Source organism: Balaenoptera physalus (assembly GCF_965194825.1).
Source record: "Balaenoptera physalus genome assembly, chromosome: 12".
Taxonomy (NCBI): domain Eukaryota; kingdom Metazoa; phylum Chordata; class Mammalia; order Artiodactyla; family Balaenopteridae; genus Balaenoptera; species Balaenoptera physalus.
The window spans coordinates 55,261,899-55,283,813 of NC_138897.1; the positions used below are offsets into that span (position 1 = coordinate 55,261,899).

The following is a 21,915-nucleotide window of genomic DNA, read 5'->3' on the forward strand; positions in this document are numbered from 1 at the left end:
TCTGGAAATGCCAGGCTTGGTATAGAAGGAGTAGCCATAAGTACACAGGAAGTGGGGCAGATAGAAGAGTGTGTGTGTGTGTGCACGTGCACACACTTATGTATTTGAACTTCTCTGGGGAAGTTGACAGCAGGAGGACTTCCGCACTGTCAGGGCAAGCGTGATGCTGGGGCAGCCGGGAGGTGTTGCTAGAGGGCGGGATGGGTGTAATTACCTCTGTTCATCGCTGTTGGGAGGAAGGGAGACTTGTCGTGTCTTAGTGGCCTGTGGTGAGGACGCCCAGCACGGGTGCAGCATGAGAAGGTGGAGTTCATTCGTCTACAACATTTAACCAGTTTCGCATCTTGAAGTCAAGGCATTTCTGTAGGTGAACAATAGAGTCTCGCCATCATAGACCTGAATTTTGAAATGCTGTACATCAGTATGTTCAGTTTTCATTTGTTCTTTCTTAGTTCTTCGGTATCGAGAAAGCCAAAAAAGGACAGATAAATCCTCAATTTCACATTACGATGCTGTTCTCCAAACGTAAGAAGACCAAGTCACGTTAATTAGAACCCATTGCAATACTTTTTTTAAAAATTGGAAAGCGAGACACTCAGAGCTCACTTGGATGTGTGCTCTAGTAATAGTATTAATCAGTTGCATAATCCACATTAATCAGTCCTGCCTCGAAGTAAAATTACTAATCAGCTTGATGATCTAAGCATGTGTCTGAGGAAATGAGTTTGTCTTAGAAAAAGTGATAATGGAAAAGTTAAAAAGAGAGAGAGAAAGCAAGCAAAGGAAAGATATTCATGTTAGTTTTACTTCATTTATTTCAGTACTAGATCTGCTGATATAGAATGACTGAGTTTTGGTGTGTAGTTCTGAACGAATAATTACTCCTTTTGATTGTGTCCTCTTATCTCCATCTAGAGAGAAAGCTGTGTGTAAATGTGTCAGTGCAGGAAGAGTTCCTTGGGATTTTTCTCCTTTGCCCTGTCTGGGGTGGGAGTTGGGGAGCAAAGCTGGTATTCCCCGGAGACTAGTGAATAGCATATAGGCTGAGGCCACATGTGACATTAAGTAGGCTTAAATTGGGGCAGGACTATCATTTCATTTAGCTATTTCAGCCCAGAAAGAGGTGAGCAAGAATAAATTCAAACTATTCATTGGCCACTGTGAAGCTAAAAAGATGGTTGGTTTGATAGAAATTGTCAGGCTTTCACTGATAATGTAGAAACTCAACCATACAAGAAAACTGAGGGTATCCCATCACAATGAAGCATCCCCAAATCTAAGTGTAATCTCCCTATAATCAACAGAAACTCTTTTGGGGAAGGTGGATTAGGGAGTCGAAGATGGCAGTTAGGGGGTGTTACCAAAGAAATATTTTCAGCAGTTCTCTTATACCAAGTGATGATTATCTTAACAATTGATTTGGGGTCCTTCTGTTGAAGAAACCAAAAATCTACAGAGAGCATATCGTAAGATGATGGTATAGAATATTGGGCACAATATGATTGTGTCACCTTATACTTGGATCCTGATTAGAGGGCTTCCTGTCTCTCGCAGGTGAGGGCCCTGATAGCTTTGTCCCAGTTTTTAGTGTGTCCCCTCCCAGCATCTCCATTTAGACACATCACTTGCATTCAGAGAACAGAGAAGCATTAACCACTACATAGGGTCAAACCTGTAACTAAGCAATGAGAAAAACCAAGCAAAACGGAAATTGTTTGTAAAGTAGGTCTCTTCCCAATCCTAGCTTCCATCGCTGCAAACTTTAAATCTTAGGCATCTCAGTCACTGAATCTGCCCCAGTAAGAAAGAAAATTGTGAATTAAACTTATTTTGCAAGAAAAATAAAAACCTAAAGAACATATTTGTAGATAAAGCCAAACGAAAAATAGGATGTGGCACATATACTAGCTATGAAGGTTGGGGTTTAGTATTTTAGGTTGTGGCTGGTACTTTGGAGTCAACAACAAAATCTTAGAATTTTAGGTTACTTCTCTCGAAGGCTGAACATTGTTAGGACACAATTTTTAGTTTATCCTTAAATTTCCTCCTGTATGGCTCGGCAGACATAAAAGTTTGAGAACCTCAGAAAAACCACGTCGAAAGAACCTGCTTTGGAGAGATCACGGGGGTGCGGATTTGGTTGATGACACAGACTATTGAGTCCTTACAGAGAATTGTTTGTCTTCCGTTTTTAGATGGCTTTAATTCCTCCAAATTGCTCCTTGAATAATAGGAAAAAGGCAATTTGAATTTCAGTGACAGATTGGACATAACAGGTTGCAACTATTAGGTCTAATTTTACCATACTGAGAAATAAAATTGCCTAAACATAAACATCGATCACTGATGCAGTAAATTAATTTGTACAGAAAAAGTAGTTTAACTGCAGTGCACATTAAATATAGAAAATTTTCAAAATTACTGTTCTCTGAATTAATTTGTACACTTGTTTACTTGTTAAAAGCACGCATAAATTCTTTTTTTTCCTAAGGCAGTGTGGGTTTGAATTGAGTAAGAAAGAAATATCAAAAGTGGCAAGGAAATACAGAGAAATGTACATCACACAAAATGACGTGAATACTTGAAAATAATGTATTTTTTTCTCTCTTTCATTTTTGTGTTTAGATGCTATCTAGAACGTGCTTTGTTTTTGAATCTGTCCATAAGATCACTAAAGATGTGCTCATTTCCCTCCCTCATTATAACAAGATAAATGTGATGTTTTCATAGCCTTGACTTAACGTTTGTAAGAATCGGAGGCCTGGAGTAATTAGAAGGCTTTTATGGTTTGGTTCCTCCGTGAGTTTACAGTCAAAGGCGTCCTAGGGCTTGGAACTGTTAACTTTGCCTTCGTGAGCAATCTGACCCAGGAATTCCTTTGTATTTAACACTTAAAAAAAATCAGGGAACATGTTTTCATTGTTACCTGTAATTCCATTATGAGGGATGCATGGCAAAGTTTGGATGGTATCTTTGTAGATTGTTCCAGCCTCCGTAGAACTGGAGCTGGCAATGCGCTGCCGTTTGATACCATCTCCTGCCTACAGTTTTCAAGGACAGTGGTTCGATTCAAATACAATTCTGATAAGTGGCAGGTTTTCGTGTTTTTAATGCCTTGACAAGGGCATCACTCTCAGGAGAGGGAGGTGAAACCGTTTGGACGAGGATTCCGTCTCTGCTCCTTTGTGCTGACACACTAAGATAATGGACAATTAAGAGAGCCTTCACCGCAGGTGAAAGGATGGGGTTATCACTAATATAAAGGAGCCCATGGGGTGCTGGGGGATGAAGGAGAAGAGGAATGGGAATTTTTAAAAGGAATATAAAACACACAGATGAGATGCCTAATAACTGTTCACGTATTGCTCTTTCACAGGGAATAATGGTGAGTGATTGGAGTGTTCAGTCTTGCTTCCTGTAACTTAAAAAAAAAAAAAAATCTGGTTCATTGCATTTGACCCAAAGTATGCAGAAAACTTCCCCCTGTGCTGGTGTAGGGAGCCCAGACAATAAAGGGATTTGTTTTTGTAGAGTCTGGCTCTTACACTGCCTTCCATGGGGTTTTGCAAATTGACTGCTGATAGTCTAAGGCAGTGGTTGTCAACCTTGACTGCTTTCCCCAGGGCCCCCCCCCGACCCTAAGAGAGTCTGATTTAATTGGTCCGGGCAGGGACCCAGTATTTTTTAAAGCTCCTTGGACAATTCCAAGGTGTACCCGGGTTGTGGGCTATTGCTACAGAGTTTATAACAGAAGGATCAAGTCCCTCAATATTTGGTTTCCCTGGCAGACTGTGTGATTCTTTAAGAGATTTGAATAATGGTGTGTGTGCTGCTATTAGAGAAGGTGTGTACTGCATACGTTTCTAATAACGACCTAGTGTTTGTGTGGACCGCACAGGTAGCATTCAGGTGCCTCTGGAGAGAAGTCCCTCCTCTCTCGACTACTGTTCTTCACTTGCCCTCACTGTCTTTTAGTTTCTGTTTGCTTTTTTTTTCTAGTAGATTACTGAAGCTTCCTCTTCCTGGGATAGGATCATTATGCAATTTAGTACCGGCAGCTTTGTACCTGCTCTTCGTAATCTGATAGGGGCAGCTGTTCTGCATGCATGTAAATTACAGGGGAATGTTGCTCATACCATTTAGCACTCAGAAAAGTGAGACAGCCCTGAGTATCTCCAAACTGAGTAGAGAGGTTAACTGATTTTCTTTTGACTTAAACTTTCATTTGTCTCTAAGAGCCCCAAAAGACAATAGAGCACACTGCTTCTGATAAGTGTGGGTTCTTCTCAGCGTGAAGAGATGTGTGTGATAAGATAAGATGGCTTGAAAAAAGAGAGAGCTTGAGGGAAAGGAATAGGAGGGGAGGGAGAGAGAAGTATTTTAACTGCTTTGACTGCAAAATACCCCCTGGTAGCCAGAGATAAGACACCTTGAGCTACTCAGAAGACCTTAAACAGGATGTAAATGAAGCCAATAAAAATCATTTGAGATCAAGCTATTTTTCTACTCCCCTCCTATTTCCACCTCTGACAGCAGAAGGCTTAATTTACTGTATGGCATTCCGCACTTACGTGCAGAACCCAGGAAGTTGCCAGCGACTGATAGGAGCCAGTGCAAAAAAACAAGATATCTACGGTTTCTAGAGAGGGCCAAACTTCAGGCATTTAATGAGCAATCCTAGCCACGCCTTCCTGAGTGGAAAAAGAGAGTATTGCTGATCTTCGGAAGCCCCCTTCCCTCTTCCCCTCTTCCTCCTTCACTTATTCATTTGCTTTGTCTTCAGTTTTGTGCCGACCTTCATTCTTTGAAATGGTTCACAGGGTGAGCAGCATTTCATAGCCTATGGATATTTCTCATCAAGCTAATGCAGCTTGAAAGTAATTATCCACCAAAGTTTAGGAGATAGACCTTTCCATGTTCACATTTGAAAGGAGCTGTTTACTCACAATTTCGTATCCTAATCATGTAACATCCAGCCTTTATGTACTTGGAACTTTATAACTCTTCAAAATGGTTACTGTCTTTTTCTAGAAATTCACAAGCTGCTGCCAACAACACTGTTCTGTAGAGAGGAGGTGACTTATGGGAGCTAGTTGAACACGACACTGAAAAGATTTGAAGCTTGGAGTCCTACTCATAGTGGGAGGAGGCAATGTTAAGGGATGGGAAGGCAAAGGATAATGATGTCCTTTTCTTTCTGGAAAAGCTGCTTCTTGGAAGAACTGGGATTCATTTTGGTCTCTGAATGAGGGAGAGAAAGCTCTCCGTCTCCCTTGCTGTAGTGCGGAGCGGCAAATATGGAAAAGGCACAGCCACGCGGAGCAAACTTGAAGCAGAGGATTTCAACGATTCAGAGGCGATAAAAGACTACAGTGGTTTTCAAACTCAGTAATACAGGGGAAGCACCCTAAAAGCTTGCTAAAAATGAGGATTTCTGAGCCCCGTCCCTAGAAGTTCAGAGTCAGTAGACCTGGGCAGGCGGGTATGTGCAGGAGTTTGCATTTTCAACCACAGTTCAGGTGACTGGGGAGCAGGTGTTTGGTGGATTATGCTAAGAAACGCTGCCCTCGGTCGTCTGGTTGGGGCAGAGGGTCGGCCTTTGGTTTCATTGTGTGCAGTCATGGTAGCCGCAGTAATCACAGAGGAAGGGGAGCTTAGAGGAAGGTGAGAAGGACCCTTCGTTGTATCCCTCATTGGATGAGTGGCAGGAATTGTGGTTCCAGAGGCAAAAGCGTGAGGAAGGTGAAGCTGACCATGCGCTAATTTGATGGAGCCTTTTCTTCTGCTTTTATTTGCCAATACCTGACCCAACCAAACCACTCCTCTCAGAGGAGAGGATGGAAGGAAGAGACGGAGGGGGAGAGAGATTGTTAAGGAAAACCAGAGGGGTGTGTGTGTGTGTGTGTGTGTGTGTATGTATGTGTGTGCCTGTGATTTTTCTAGCTAGTAGCCAGAAGTAAAATTAAAGTAAGAAATGAGCTGTCATGATGTATCAACAGCAGATTACACGTTCATAGAATTGTTAGGTTTTTGTTTTCCTCTATACATGCGTGTACACGTATGTCAATTAGCATAAATTGGTTTTGTAGTAGGAAAAGAAAACCACAATGAAATCTTTAACAACAACGACCAAAGAGAATAATGTGAAACACTATTTTGAGTTCACTCATTTACCCACAGAAACTAGGTGACTGGGTGGCATTTGAGGCAGTTGTTGTTTCGGTGGGAGGGTAGGGAAGGAGGGACTGGGAGAGTTAGCTGACCCATAGACCAAGCTGCTTGCCTGGACACGGGGGCACTAGGGCTTGGGTTTTAGTGCCCCCATCAGCTCCTATTGTTAGTGCAAGATTATAACCTGTTACTCATCCTCACCAATCTGTGTGTTCATCTGTAAGATTAGCACTTTTTTTTCCCTAAAGACTAAGGCTTCTCACAGATCTTAAATCTAATGTTTCATATATATGAAAAGTTAGGAGTGACAGCCTTGAGTTTTTTTTCTCTGTGTAGGCTTCAATCAAATTCATTTATTTTCTTTCCTTTGATCCCTCAAGTCAGACCCAGAGGTATGCATAACCCATGCCAAACAACATCAGGTCATCTTAAGAGAAAAGAGTAGAGCTCAGATGTGGGAGGAGGCTTTGTGAAGATTCAGAAACTAGCGCTTTCTTACAGACAGCATTGAGTCAGTCAAGATCCCAGAACTGTGCTAGTCGGTTTTATGTCTTTGGGTATTGGAAACATGATTTTGCAAGGGTCAATAAGCCTTGGAAATACAGATATATGCTATCCATATATCCCTTTTCAAAAGCAAATAAAACAAAAACAAAGAAACAATGCTGTAAATTTCTCTATGAAAATTATTCAGAATTGGTGCATTTCACATGTGAACTAAGCAGTTACATGTCCAATTCTTTATTATCTGACTAGAGTTTCTTAATTTACTCTTATTTAAATCATATTAGTACGCTCAGTTTTCGGTGGAATTTTGTGTCCTCTGTGTTGGGTGCTGGAGGGATAGGGGTCTTTATGTCCTTGTGAAACAAGTGCAGATGGAGTCTCCAAGGCTCCCAGACTCCAACCAGCCTCTTTAACTCTCTTGTTACTGTGGCCACACTGCCTTGTATTCTTTTCTTATACATTGTTTTGTTATGTTAAAATTATCTTGGATTTAGGCAAAATGAAATAGTATTACTTGGAGGTATCATGGGGTTTTTAAGGACTGACTCTGTCACCAGTTTTGGGATATTTGGCAAGAAACTTCATCTTAGTTACATATATAAACAGACATATATACATAACACACACACACATATATATACACACATATGTATACATACATACACATATATTTTAATACAATTACATATACACATGTGTAAACTATATAATTGAGTATACAAAATATATAATTTAATAAAATAATATAATTATATGTAATATATATTAATCGGTAAAAAAATAGCATCATAAAGACTTCCCCTAATGAAGTGTTTCATTAAGACATGATTGCGCATTTACTCATATTAAGTGGCAAATTACTATGATTAATACTTTGCAGTGAGAAATAGCAAAGATATTTCAAAAATGTATGCCTTGATTTAACATAAATCATTGTCTGTTCTGAGCATCAGTCAGTCCTGCATAAAAACATACATGCACACATAGCCCGTGCCATACTTTTGACTAGTACTGGTTCCCATAAATAAATTACCAGGACTGTTAACAAGAAGGAAAATGATGGAGTGAACTGGTTTGAATTTTCTTTTTATATTCATTCTAGGGAAGAGTAAATTGAACCAAAAGTGAGAAATAGAAAACAAAGGGAGAATAAGGTACCTGGAAAATCCATTAATTGATAATCAGCATTATTTTCAGGATTGCCTCTTTCAAATTTTGCCTAATTAGGTAAATGAAAAAAAAAACTACATGAATAAGCATACTGATATTAATGATCTGTGTAGAAATACTTTGTTATGCCCTAATTAGAGTTATTTTAAGAACATACTTTTGTCCTTTGCAGTTTATAAACATTATCTCATTTAAAATAGATGACTCCTGGGACTTCCCTGGTGGTCCAGTGGTTAAGACTTTGCCTTCCACTGCACAGGCTGCGAGTTCGGTCCCTGTTTCGGGGAGCTAAGATCCCACATGCCTCACAGCCAAAAAACCAAAACATAAAACAAAAGTAATATTGTAACAAATTCAATAAAGACTTTAAAAATGGTCCACATCAAAAAAATCGTTAAAAAAAATAAAATAAATGACTCCTTATATCATTTGTGTTACTTGGGATCCAACATCACTTTTCAGTTTTAGTTTTACTATGTAAAAGTTAATGATGAAAGTTAATGATGTGAAAGTTAATGATTCTGTTGAAACACCATAGATATTCTGTCCTGTGAGGACGCATTGGCAGTTTGTCCTGTAGATCTCGACATATGCATAAAATCTCAAGATAGTGTAGCATCCTCCAATTTTTAAATACCACCGCAGCATATAACTTCCCCATAAAATGCATAAACACTGATCGAGGAGTAGGCAACACAAACTAGTTTGAGTTGCAGCTGCTGTGTGGTTGGCTAGGTGCGCTCACTAGCTTTTCTACTTCAACCTGACAACTTGTGTGAGACAGTCTCTGCCTTAAAATAAAAAATGATTATTTGTTCCAGATCTTACGAATTCCTATCATATTTTAGACACATGAACATCAAAATCAAGAACACTGATGTCCACCGTATTATAATACCAAATGGATAATTGTAATATTTCCCCCCTAATCTTTGTAACAGCTTTTTCTATATTAGCACACCGTATTTATCACTTTACTGCACAATGAACCCACAGGGGGTGCTAATTGGTCATTAATTAAATTTTAGCCTTTCAACACTTTTGTATTCTCCAGTGGCTTTATCTGCAGTGAAGTATACGGTGTGGCCTTTTTAAACTGCCAAAAATTCATGTCAGCTTTACTGCTGCCGTGGATATAATACAGGTGAAATTCAGCTCGAGTGAACACCATTTCAGGACTGTTATAATTCCTTGTGACCAAAAGTTCGCCAGCCTTGGACCAAAGCCTACATGTTGGAAAGTATTCAGTAGCGTTCAACATGACAAAACATTCTCATAGACCAGACTCCTCTTTGAAATACAGAATTTGATTTCTTTGTTTAAAAATTCTAGTGTGTAGGGCAATTCTTCGAAAAACCATTAACATGGTGGAATGATTTTTCTGAGGTCCATCATTCACTAATGAAGCCATTTTCAAACTTAGTTTTCTTAGTGGAAGAATCCCTTTTATGTTATGCTACCCCAGTGAAGAGGTTAATTTAAAATTACTAATGATTAACATAGTAGCACTGAGAAATTTGCTGAGTATATTTCAAAAGGTGTGGCTATATTTTCAAAGCTTAATAGGTATATTTCACACTAGAGCAAAGGATTTTGAAGCAAAGTAGAATTTGCCCTCGAGAAATTTCTAAACAGGTAAAGTAGTGAGATATTGGGCTGGAGTCAGAACTATGGGATGTGGCTTCAAGATTTTGAATGCAAGCCATCCCATTGTGGGGATTTTATTCCACCAATGAATTAATCACAGCTTGCCAGCGTGTGCCGCTATTAAAGAATGAGCTCCTGCACATTGATTTTCAAGATAACTACTATTAGCGTTAAGTTTTTTTTTGGTATTTTGGTTTATTTTTTATTTAATTTTTGGCCACATGGCTGGTGGGATTTTAGTTCCCTGACCAGAGATTGAACCCGGCCCCTCGGCAGTGAAAGTTCAGAGTCCTAACCACTGGACCGCCAGGGAACTCAATTCCTATTTCTTATTTTTAAACAAAAATGCCTTTTAAGTCCTTTAAAATTCTTAGAATTTCAATATGAAGAAAGCAACCACTAAATTATAGTTAATTTTTATTCCTCTGTAATGTTTTCACATTTATCAGTTATAACCTAACGGTAACTTTGACTTTTAGAGTAGTAGTAATAATTTAGTACATGTTTATATTGTAGCAGTTCAGAAAGCTCTTTCATACAATGTCATGTTTGATTCTTATGATATCAACTATGGGGAAGGCTGGAATTTTTCTGATATTATAGACAAGGAGGCCAAGACTTTAAAAAAAAATAGTAATTTCTAGAGTTCATAAGCTAGTTATCAGACCTAAACACATAGTAGGTGTTTAATAAATGTTGGTTATATAAATGAATAAATGAAATAAGCAATGAAGAAGTGCTTCAAATTCTTTGTGGTATGAGGTCATATATAAATACAAGACTTCTAAGTAACGAAAACATGCCTTCTAGCTCAAAATAGTTGAGATTAAAAGGAAACAGACTTGGGAAATTCACCGTGATGATGGCTGTCATTATTAAAGGAGAGATAAATACATTACATGATGTAGAATGCTCACAGCCACAGCACTGTAAACAGATGTGTAGCATATGATTGCCAATTACTGAACGCCAAGAGGTTGGTGCTTATCATTAGTTATATATATTTTTAAGTGAGCCAAAAGATGGAAGCAGCAAAGCCGTGCTCACCCCCCCGCCCCCCCCACGTAATTGGAAACCGCTTTTCCTTCTGTCTGGCTTCAGAAACACGTCTCAGTTTCCGTGAGAGAGACAATGACTGTTCTTTAACTGGTTTCACGTCAGCTTTTTCCTCTGATTTGAGAGGTGGAGTTAAGTGTGAACTGCTTAAGAATGCACTGTTTTCTGTTTAATTTGGCGGCGGAAGATGGAATTCATTGAGCTCCGTCTGTTCAAATGAACTTGAAGCAACAGCGAGCAAAACATTTGTACTTCTCTGCACACGTAACAGGACTGTGTCTGGTGAAAGAGGCAGCTTGGATATAAAGCCCAGGATTACCTAAGGAGGACGGCGCAGGGGTGATAACAACTTATCTCTTTGGCTCATCCAAAGCATTAAAGGATTGTTGGGGAAAGTGAGCCTCTTTTTTATTAGGGAGTATTGAAAGGAAAAAAAAAATAACCTCTGAGCTCTGATATCTGGAATTCATCTTGACTGTGTTAAAAAATGTGCTCCTCCAACTCCTGCTTCCACAGCTGCTATCATTAATGAGTGACCACCCTTTTCCCTCATAACCTAACTGTTAATGCATTTAATTGGTCCTTCCAGAACAGTTTGTAATATTACAGAATTTAAAAGCGTCTGTGAATTACAAGTCATTTTAAAGTTCACTTTTCTCTTTTGAACACCCAGTAAAGAATATTCCTTTTCAAGTAGTTAAATAAGTTACATGACAAAGGAGTGAATTTAATGTGGGACTGTTGATTTTTTTTTAAAAGTATGATAGCTATATTATTAAAGTTGCAGCCTTTCTAAAACTGTTGACATTTTTGTTGAGAATGAAAGGAAACAATTGTGTAATAATGCATAATGATTTATTTAGAATGACCATCTCCTTCAGCAATTTAGATCATTGCTTTAAAATGTATTGTGCAATTTGGTGAGATGATTTTAAATATGATGATGCAGAGTTGTTACTGTGATGGCTCTGGGTTAACATGACAAATATCCTTGTTACCTGTGTCTATTAAACACACATTTCAAAATATTGTTCTCTCTTGATAGCACCTAACTTCTCTCAGCCTTTGTGCCTACCTGTATATTTCCCTCAAGATTCTCAGTTTAACTGTCTTAAGGTGTCTTAAGTTAATGAGTGGAAAAAGGACTATGAACTCTAGTATGAAAGTTCAGAACTGCTCCTAGAGCATGCTGGTAGAAAGAAAGAACCATTTTCAGCCAATGGAGGAAATAACCTGGAAATTTGCTTTGGTCTCATGCTTTCACCTACTGTCCTACGCTTAAAAAAATCATCTACTAAATGAACTTATTTTGATGTTAAATAATGCAGTGATTGTACTGCTAGTGTTTTAAGGATAAGAGAGGTAATTTCCGAAGTCCACACTTGGCTTCGGAACTACATAGCAAAATACTTGTTCCAAGGTTATCTGTCTGTAAAGACCCAAGATTATATCATATGTATAATAATTTAATACTTGGATTTATGGTCCATTAACTTTTAGATACCACCAACAATTTATATTTTATTTTCTTGGTGGCTGAATACACAACTGTGAATGCTTAAGGCGCTCTTTGGGCCAGTCCCTAAAGCTGATATTCCAGTGGTTCAATTAAAGAAAAGAAAATGTTAAAATATGTTTGTAGTGTACACATTAAGAAGCTTACATGTGAAAACGTAAATACGTGCAACCCATATAAGTCTTTTTGTTTACATAAGCAGCTTTTCCTTCAGCGATGATAGGTGCCCTAGAAATATTCACTAATCTTTGTAACACCCCAGAGGGTAAGTAGCAAGAATTATTATCTTCATATTGCAGGTGAAATACCTAGGTAGGGGCAGATTAAATGACTTGGCCAGGTCACTCTCTAAGTCAGTTATGAAGCTAGAAATAAAACTCCGGAATCCTGATTTTTAGTTCTCATTCTGAGTTACTGCTTTTCGAAAAGAGAGGTACCAGAGCTGTCAGTATTCGGGCTTCTTTTCCTCGCTTGAAAAGTAACCAGTGATGTAAATCCTGTCCCTGTTAAAGAAATCTTGCTGTGTGGCACTTGCACACACATGATACCGAGTCCCCAAGGGCGGTTTAGTGAGTACTCTGCCTTTACAATGAATGAGCTCAGGTAGCAAAAGGACATCAGTAAGCCAGCTTCTTGTGGGCCCGGCCCTACGAAGAACTAAATGTATTGGAAGTTTCCATAACTTCAGAGATTCGGATCACTTCTTTAACATGTACAGTGAGTCAATCCACTTTGTTACTTGACTTTCTCCTTAATAATTTCAGGATTGCCCGTATTGTTGGAGTCAGCATTCTAAAATTAGGCTTGGTCCCTGCCCTCCAGAAGCGTGTACTTTACCCTAAGACTAAGACATGCTTTATGGTGCAAAAATAAAAAGCTTTAGCATCACCCCAAACGTTCCTGTGCATCTTCTCTTCCTCCTTCTTTGACCTTATTTTTTTATTGGCTACTTCAGTTGGATTTGAAAGCCAAAGAATGGCCAGACCCTCAGCATTTTTCTTCCACGATGACAGGCTGTAGACGGACATTATCAGCCCCCCATTTGGCACCCCAGCAGCCCTTCCCAGGGTGTGTTCGTCTGTCCATCCCCCAGTAGCCAGGATAAAATCATAGCCAATCTTTGCTGTCTCCTCCAAAGTTGGTACATGAGGGGCGATGGCTCATGTCACAGAGGTACTTTGTGCTCTGGTGTCTTTTTTTTTTCTGCACAATCCCTCCTTCTAGTATGACTTCACTTTTCTGTTAGTGAGCACTTTCCCCCATAAATATGACCGAACAGGTGTTGCTCTGCCGCTAACTGAGTTTCCAGCTGTCATCCTCCGACGTAGACCCAGCAAAATCTGTTGTTTCGTCCTTTCAGGCAGACTAGAGAACCATCAAGCCCGAGATGGAGGTCTTCCTTGCAGGATATGGCAGTTTTGTTGCCAGAAGATGGTCGGGAAAGCCTGGCTGGCTAACAAAGACAGGCCTTCAGCTGCTGGGTGTAGCTCCAGCTCTGCATCCCCTTTGGCAGGAGCACAGAGGCTGCTGCAGTGTGGCCAGCCAGCAAAATTAGGAAATAAGGACCTCTTTTATTTACTCAGGCTGCTGAATCATGGGCATTCCTGTCTGCTTGGAGAAAAGTCAGGCGGCTCTCCTTTCCACTGAAAGTCTCAGGAGTGTTCGAGACTTTCATCTCCGAGTGTTCACACACTTGTTTTAATGCGCTTTATGGAAATGGTGAAACTCAGCAAGTACAGTTGCTGTAGAAAAACATCTGCACTAACTATGCACACACATTTGCATCTTTAAATAGACTTTTAGGCCACGGAGCTGGTTTCCAGCAAAGTTTTTGTTGTTGTTGTTGTTGTTTTTCTTCTTCTTCCCGTTGTAAGAGCTATAGCTCTCTGAGAGTCAGCTAGTGTGAAGTGACTGATTCCAAAAAAAATTAAAATTTAACATGGACACGTTAAGTACTTCACATTGAAATGCAGAAAACCTGCCATAACACAGAAACACACTTCTGTAAGAAGTAGCACTCAGTGCGTGTCGAAGGGTAAAAAAGTTCAAGTTGACTCAGTAACGGGAGTTGAAAGAATCCTCCATAGTTTCTTCCAGATGAAAAAAAGAAATTGAAATTGTTTAAGTCTGTATTAGCCATTTAAACATAGGTTGTGTTGTGAATGCCAAAAAGCTTAAGGGAATGGGGACGAGTAGCTTTCAAAGACTTAGGTAGACCTCGGAGAATGTTGGCAACACCACCACACCACAAAAGTCTGGGGAGATTCTGATACCCTTAGAGCATGGATCAACAGCCCTGGGAGTCTTGTCAGTGAGTTCCTTGTGCATCCCAGGGAGAAAAGGCCCACTTACAACACTAGCAAATGAGCGTTTTACAATTTAGATTTTAAAACAGAAATCAGCCTTTTGCGAAACCTTTGCTTATTTTTCTAAAAGTAGCACTCCCTGCTCGAACTTTTTATTTCTGCTCTGTGGCCTCAGTCCCTCAGCCTGAGCCTTAGGAAGCCGGTAGGTGATTTCCGTGTATCTCAGTTACAAGGACACATCATCTTTGATTATCATGTTCTCTTTTTCCCAAGACCAAGTAATAGGGACAGGAGAGAGAGTGAAGGGAAGGTTTCTAGCTCCCTTGAATCTTGGTTTGAGTAAAAACTTGATCCTGACCCTCAGCTCACTTGACTATATTTGAAATTTATAAGCTTAGGAGAACAGTTATGTAATAGGTGTATAGTCAGGCATGGCCCACAGACAAGAACCTGATTTAAGCATGGTGTCATGTTTATAATGGTCTATGGCTCTATAATTCTTGGTGCATTTGTATAATAATATATCATGCCTGGGCATAATCTGCAATTTAATAATAAATTCACTTGCTTAATTTTCAGGCTCAGTAATTCTATTCTTTCAGTCTAGATGCATGACAAATTCTGATTCATTGTTTTCCCCAACTGTACAAATGAGATGATGTGTTTGAAAATATTTTTAAGTGAAACAACAGGATGTAAGCCTAAACAAAGAATGTGTGAAAAGTGGTAGATTTTCTTCCTAGAATGCTGAGCAAATTTAATAAAGAGTAAACTTTTTAATTAGGGGAAATATTTCAAAACTTTGGTTTGTTTTAGGGCTACCAGCTTTAGGTGGCTTATGTTTTTTAAGGGAAAAGCTAGACCATCGTTGAAGTTGTTTTTGTTTTTAATTTTTCAAAATTGTTTTTCTGTATGTTGGGTGATGAGTTTATCTGCATATATTCTTTATGTGTATTCACCTTTAAATTGAAATCACACCCACAATTGTCAGACTCTTTCTTATGCTGGAAACACGTTAGGTTATAGACGTATATAAATGAGGGTGCAAAATCATGTGGTTTTCAACTTGTATTGCGAAGCTCTGTTGCAGTGGGCAGGGATCCAGGAATGGTGTTTGGTTGTTTTCTCAGAGTTAGATGGTTGCCATCTGGCATTGATAGTGAGATGGTGTTGTCATCAGTTTCTAGATGCAGGAAAGGAATGATCCTCATCTGTTTCCTGTGGATAAGCAAGAGGTTGATAATCTAGTAAAATCTTGTTACCTTAAAGAAAGCAGACGTGGAATTTGTTTACATAATGCTTGCCAGTTTCTACTTTTATGTTAATAATATAGCTTGCTAGTGAACTTTAGCTTTGAAGAATTTTAAAATGTATTTGATCATATTCTAATTGCATCTTATTAGAATACCCCAATAATATTCTAATTGAACCTATTATTCTAATAGAATCACTGTCTCCACCAGGCACACTCCATGGTCTTTACTTGTCTGCCTTTATGAAAAATCTTGCACAGGACAGGAGAGTGAAAAGCTTTTACAATGTCTTCCGATCCTGAATGATAGATTGTTTTGAAAAGCCAGAAAGAGGTTTTACAACCTGTTTGAGAAGGTCTCATTTTCCACTTGAATATTAAGAAAGTGACAGAAGTAAGAGTGTACACTAGCAACAAACATGGTTAAAAAACCACCTAATATAAAGTAGAGTTACTTTATGGATAACTTGCTAAGGTTATATCTGGCTTTCAGGCTTGTTTGTCTTCTCTTTGTTACCCATAAATCTTTCAGCATTTAGCATAATCATTTATCACTTTTCCTGTTTCCAGTTTTTCACAAGTTGCTTTGTCTCTGCTCACCTCAAAGTGCAGGTCCTGTTTGGCTAAGGAAGTTCATGCTGCTGAAGCTTTTGCAAAAGGAAGAAATGGTGGGCCACCTCTTGAACTTTCCAAACAAAATACACTATTACAATCTGGCCCTTGTGAAACTCTCATTTTTTTTCTTGATCCTGGCTGATCCTAGCTACATGTAATATCTAGCAGTACCCTTCTAACATCTAATAATCCATTTTCTGGCCTATGCCATTCGAATCTTACAGTTATTGAAGAAATCCTGGTTGTCTTTTATTACACAAGACATAATTATTATTGTGTTTTCTGTCTTCTTTCATGTGCTTACTTTTTAATATTTTTTTGCTGCATGCAATAAGGTCTGTATCAATAAGAACCCCATAAAAGATTTTGGTCTTCAGAATTGCCTTTTTATATAAAAACAAGCAAAATGCAGAGGGAATTTTTTATTAAATATTAGACATCTGGGTTGACTGCATTAATTTTAAATCATTCCTGTAATATTTCCTCTTTTCATTTGGTCCTTCAGATGCTCACATAATATGCAAATCATTTTAGAATGAACACAAAAGAAACATTAAATATATTAAAATCTGCATTTTAATAAAATTGTCAATGCATAATATATACCTTGCTTCTAAAGAAGAATGATAAAAAGTAATAAAAGGGTAATTTAGGCACAGAACTATTTAATATCTTTTTATATTTTACAATCCAGTGAAAAGTAAATGTAGAATAAAAGCTTGGGGCTCAGATTTGAAAGTGTTCCACTCAAATATTCTCTCCTTTTTTTTATTTTTTTTTCCCCTGAAAGGTTCTCGTTGGTCCCACCCTGTGTACAGTACTCTCACAGCGGTACAGTAAACTCACTCTTGAACTCTCAGCACGGAAAATGAAATGTCCCGATGCTTTCTGTTGCAGATGGAGTGGATGTGGAGGATGACCCCACTTGCTCCTGGCCAGCTTCCTCACCTTCGAGCAAGGACCAGACTTCCCCCAGCCACGGAGAAGGTTGCGATTTTGGAGAGGAAGAAGGTGGCCCTGGACTCCCTTATCCATGCCAGTTCTGTGACAAGTCGTTCAGCCGTCTCAGCTACCTAAAGCACCATGAGCAGAGTCACAGCGACAAGCTGCCTTTCAAATGCACTTACTGCAGTAGGCTGTTCAAACACAAGCGGAGCCGAGATCGCCACATCAAGCTCCACACCGGAGACAAGAAGTACCACTGCAGCGAATGCGATGCCGCGTTCTCCAGAAGTGATCACCTGAAGATCCACTTGAAGACTCACACGTCCAACAAGCCATATAAATGTGCCATTTGTCGCCGTGGGTTCCTGTCCTCGAGCTCCTTACACGGACACATGCAGGTTCACGAAAGGAACAAGGACGGCCCCCAGGGCGGCTCCAGGATGGAAGACTGGAAGATGAAGGACACGCAGAAGTGCAGTCAGTGCGAGGAAGGCTTTGACTTCCCGGAGGACCTCCAGAAGCACATCGCAGAGTGCCACCCCGAGTGCTCCCCCAACGAGGACCGGGCGGCCCTCCAGTGCGTCTACTGCCACGAGCTCTTCGTGGAGGAGGCCTCCCTGATGAACCACATGGAGCAGATGCACGGCGGGGAGAAGAAGAACTCCTGCAGCATCTGCTCCGAGAGCTTCCACACCGTCGAGGAACTGTACAGCCACATGGACGGTCACCAGCAACCAGAGTCCTGCAACCCCAGCAACAGCCCTTCCCTGGTCACGGTGGGCTACACCTCCGTGTCCAGCACGACTCCGGACTCCAACCTCTCAGTGGACAGCTCGACCATGGTGGAGGCCGCCCCGCCCATCCCCAAGAGTCGAGGGAGGAAGCGGGCCTCTCAGCAAACCCCGGACATGACCGTCCCCTCCAGTAAACAGGCAAAAGTCACCTACAGCTGTATTTACTGCAACAAGCAGTTGTTTTCGAGTCTGGCGGTTCTGCAGATTCACCTGAAGACTATGCATTTAGATAAGCCAGAGCAGGCCCACATTTGTCAGTATTGCTTGGAGGTGTTGCCCTCCCTCTATAACCTCAATGAACATCTTAAGCAAGTGCACGAAGCTCAGGACCCAGGTCTGATCGTGTCTGCCATGCCCGCCATAGTCTACCAGTGCAACTTCTGCTCCGAAGTTGTCAACGACCTCAACACCCTTCAGGAACACATCCGATGTTCTCACGGATTCGCCAACCCTGCGGCTAAGGACAGCAACGCTTTTTTCTGTCCCCATTGCTACATGGGGTTCCTCACTGACTCTTCCCTCGAAGAGCATATAAGGCAGGTCCACTGCGACCTCAGTGGCTCCCGATTTGGGTCTCCAGTGCTCGGGACTCCAAAAGAACCAGTCGTAGAAGTCTATTCTTGTTCCTATTGTACAAATTCTCCAATATTCAACAGCGTTCTTAAACTGAACAAGCACATCAAAGAGAATCATAAAAACATTCCCTTGGCCCTGAATTATATTCACAACGGGAAGAAATCCAGGGCCTTGAGCCCCCTCTCTCCTGTGGCCATAGAGCAGACATCTCTTAAGATGATGCAGGCGGTCGGAGGTGCGCCCACGCGGCCGGCGGGAGAGTATATCTGTAATCAGTGTGGTGCTAAGTACACATCCCTGGACGGCTTTCAGACTCACCTGAAAACTCATCTCGACACCGTGCTTCCGAAACTGACCTGTCCTCAGTGCAACAAGGAGTTCCCCAACCAAGAATCCCTGCTGAAGCACGTCACCATTCATTTTATGATCACCTCCACGTACTACATCTGCGAGAGTTGTGACAAGCAGTTCACGTCGGTGGACGACCTTCAGAAACACCTGCTGGACATGCACACCTTCGTCTTCTTCCGCTGCACCCTCTGTCAAGAAGTTTTCGACTCGAAGGTCTCCATTCAGCTCCACTTGGCCGTGAAGCACAGTAACGAGAAGAAAGTCTACCGCTGCACGTCCTGCAACTGGGACTTCCGCAACGAGACAGACCTGCAGCTGCACGTGAAGCACAACCACCTGGAGAACCAGGGCAAGGTGCACAAGTGCATCTTCTGCGGCGAGTCCTTCGGCACCGAGGTGGAGCTGCAGTGCCACATCACCACCCACAGCAAGAAGTACAACTGCAAGTTCTGCAGCAAAGCCTTCCACGCCATCATCCTGCTGGAGAAGCACCTGCGGGAGAAGCACTGCGTGTTCGACACCAAGACGCCCAACTGCGGCGCCAATGGGGCCTCGGAGCAGGTACAGAAGGAGGAGGTGGAGCTGCAGACCCTGCTGACCAACAGCCAGGAGTCCCACAACAGTCACGACGGGAGCGAGGAGGACGTGGACACCTCGGAGCCCATGTACGGCTGCGACATCTGCGGGGCGGCCTACACCATGGAGACCCTGCTGCAGAACCACCAGCTGCGGGACCACAACATCCGGCCCGGGGAGAGCGCCATCGTGAAGAAGAAAGCCGAGCTCATCAAAGGCAACTACAAGTGCAACGTGTGCTCTCGAACCTTCTTCTCGGAAAACGGCCTCCGGGAACACATGCAGACCCACCTGGGCCCCGTCAAACACTACATGTGCCCCATCTGTGGGGAGCGCTTCCCCTCCCTCTTGACTCTGACCGAACACAAAGTCACGCACAGTAAGAGCCTCGATACCGGAAACTGCCGCATCTGCAAGATGCCGCTCCAGAGCGAAGAGGAGTTTCTAGAGCATTGCCAAATGCACCCCGACCTGAGGAATTCCCTGACGGGATTTCGCTGTGTGGTCTGCATGCAGACAGTGACCTCCACCTTAGAACTCAAAATCCACGGGACGTTCCACATGCAAAAGACGGGCAACGGGTCTGCGGTCCAGACCACGGGACGTGGCCAGCATGTCCCCAAACTGTACAAGTGCGCGTCCTGCCTCAAGGAATTCCGTTCCAAGCAAGATCTGGTGAAACTTGACATCAACGGCCTGCCATATGGTCTGTGTGCCGGCTGCGTGAATCTCAGTAAGAGCGGCAGCCCGGGCATCAGCAACCCTCCCGGCACGAGTCGACCAGGCCTGGGCCAGAATGAGAACCTGAGTGCCATGGAGGGTAAGGGCAAGGCCGGGGCGCTGAAGACGCGCTGTTCCAGCTGCAACGTTAAGTTTGAGTCTGAAAATGAACTCCAGAACCACATCCAAACGGTCCACCGAGAGCTGGTGCCAGACGGCAACAGCACACAGTTGAAAACGCCGCAAGTATCGCCCATGCCCAGAATCAGCCCCTCCCAGTCGGATGAGGTAAACTCGCCTTTTTAATGTTTGTTCTTTAACCTCCTCGAGAATCCGTCTCCACTTTACGTTTACACTTTGCTCAGCTTTATTTATTGTCAGGTGCCGAGAGATGCTTGGATCAAAATGCAGTGGTGTTTTTCACCCATAGCCATTAGCTAGCAATTACTTGCTTCTTGATAAGCAGCATTTTGGCTTGAATGGTGCAAAATAGGACTAATTCCAGACTCCCTAGGATATTGTCTTCTCTATGACTGAAGAGAGCTGCACTCATGCCAACACTACCTGAGATCTGGAATCTCAGCGTAGCTTCACTGCGAGTTGAAATCCCCAGCTATGACTTGTGTGTATGGCAGAGAGATAATGACATAAAAGTAAGATGCTAGGAGCCAACACTCTGGCTTAGAGTAAATTAAAAAGAATATATATATTTGTGGATAACAAATTGGGTAGGGGTGGCTTTTTAATACCGTGTTGTCAACACTCACTGTTTCTCTTTGTCTTCTGGGTAGTGAGGAAGATGTTTCCAACAACAGGAGTTTTGTTTTTTTTTAAAAGGAATTCCTTTATTTTTATTATTTATTTATTTATTATTTTTTATTTTTAGCTGTGTTGGGTCTTCGTTTCTGTGCAAGCGCTTTCTCTAGTTGCGGCAAGCAGGGGCCACTCTTCATCGCGGTGCGCAGGCCTCTCACTATCGTGGCCTCTCTTGTTGCAGGGCACAGGCTCCAGACGTGCAGGCTCAGTAGTTGTGGCTCACGGGCCCAGTTGCTCCGCGGCATGTGGGATCTTCCCAGACCGGGGCTCGAACCTGTGTCCCCTGCATTGGCAGACAGATATTCAACCACTGCGCCACCAGGGAAGCCCCACAACAGGATTTTTTAAAAGCCCCTACATTTATTAAGCACCACGCGGTTAACATTTGTTTTAAAGGCACTCTCCCCAAGTCTTCGCGCTCTGGGTTTGGGTTTCAAAGTGAACATGTTTTGTTTTTTTTTCTTAGTTGAAGAGTCGTTTCATGTCTTTTTTCCCATAATGAGTCTGAAAAACAAGTTCATTTACAGTGAAATAGTTTTGTAAGTCATCATTCCTTGAAGCTGAGCAGAGGATGGCTCATTTTATTATCATTTCTTTATGCTTTATCACCTGGTTTCTAATAGCTCTCTCCCCTTCCCTACCTGCCCCTATCTGGAGATCCATCCAAATGAAAACCCCAGGGAGACCTATCTCCCTTCAGTCTGGGGTCACTGCTTTTTCCTTATCTTGCCTCTGCACTCACACCCTCTCCAAGGTCCCCCTGCATCTCCCTGCAGATAGCCATCACTCAGCTGGTAGGGGAAAGCTGAGAAGACAAACGCAGAGCCCATCCTCCTGAAATGTGCATCTGTGTGACAGGCAAACTCCCAAACTTTGAAGCTGCCTTCCCTCTCTCCT

General features: G+C 41.7%; 1 protein-coding gene across 7 annotated transcripts in view; it reads left to right on the forward strand.

Moving 5' to 3' along the window:
• Positions 1-21,915, forward strand: part of ZNF521 (zinc finger protein 521) — a 279,324-nt gene that overhangs the window by 99,765 nt on the left and 157,644 nt on the right. For all 7 annotated transcript variants that reach the window (XM_082417818.1, XM_082417813.1, XM_082417814.1 and 4 more), the window contains one exon: positions 17,138-20,490. In XM_082417818.1, the coding sequence (XP_082273944.1) occupies positions 17,578-20,490 (2,913 nt within the window). In that variant the 5' untranslated portion in view covers positions 17,138-17,577. The remainder of the gene's footprint in view (positions 1-17,137; positions 20,491-21,915) is intronic.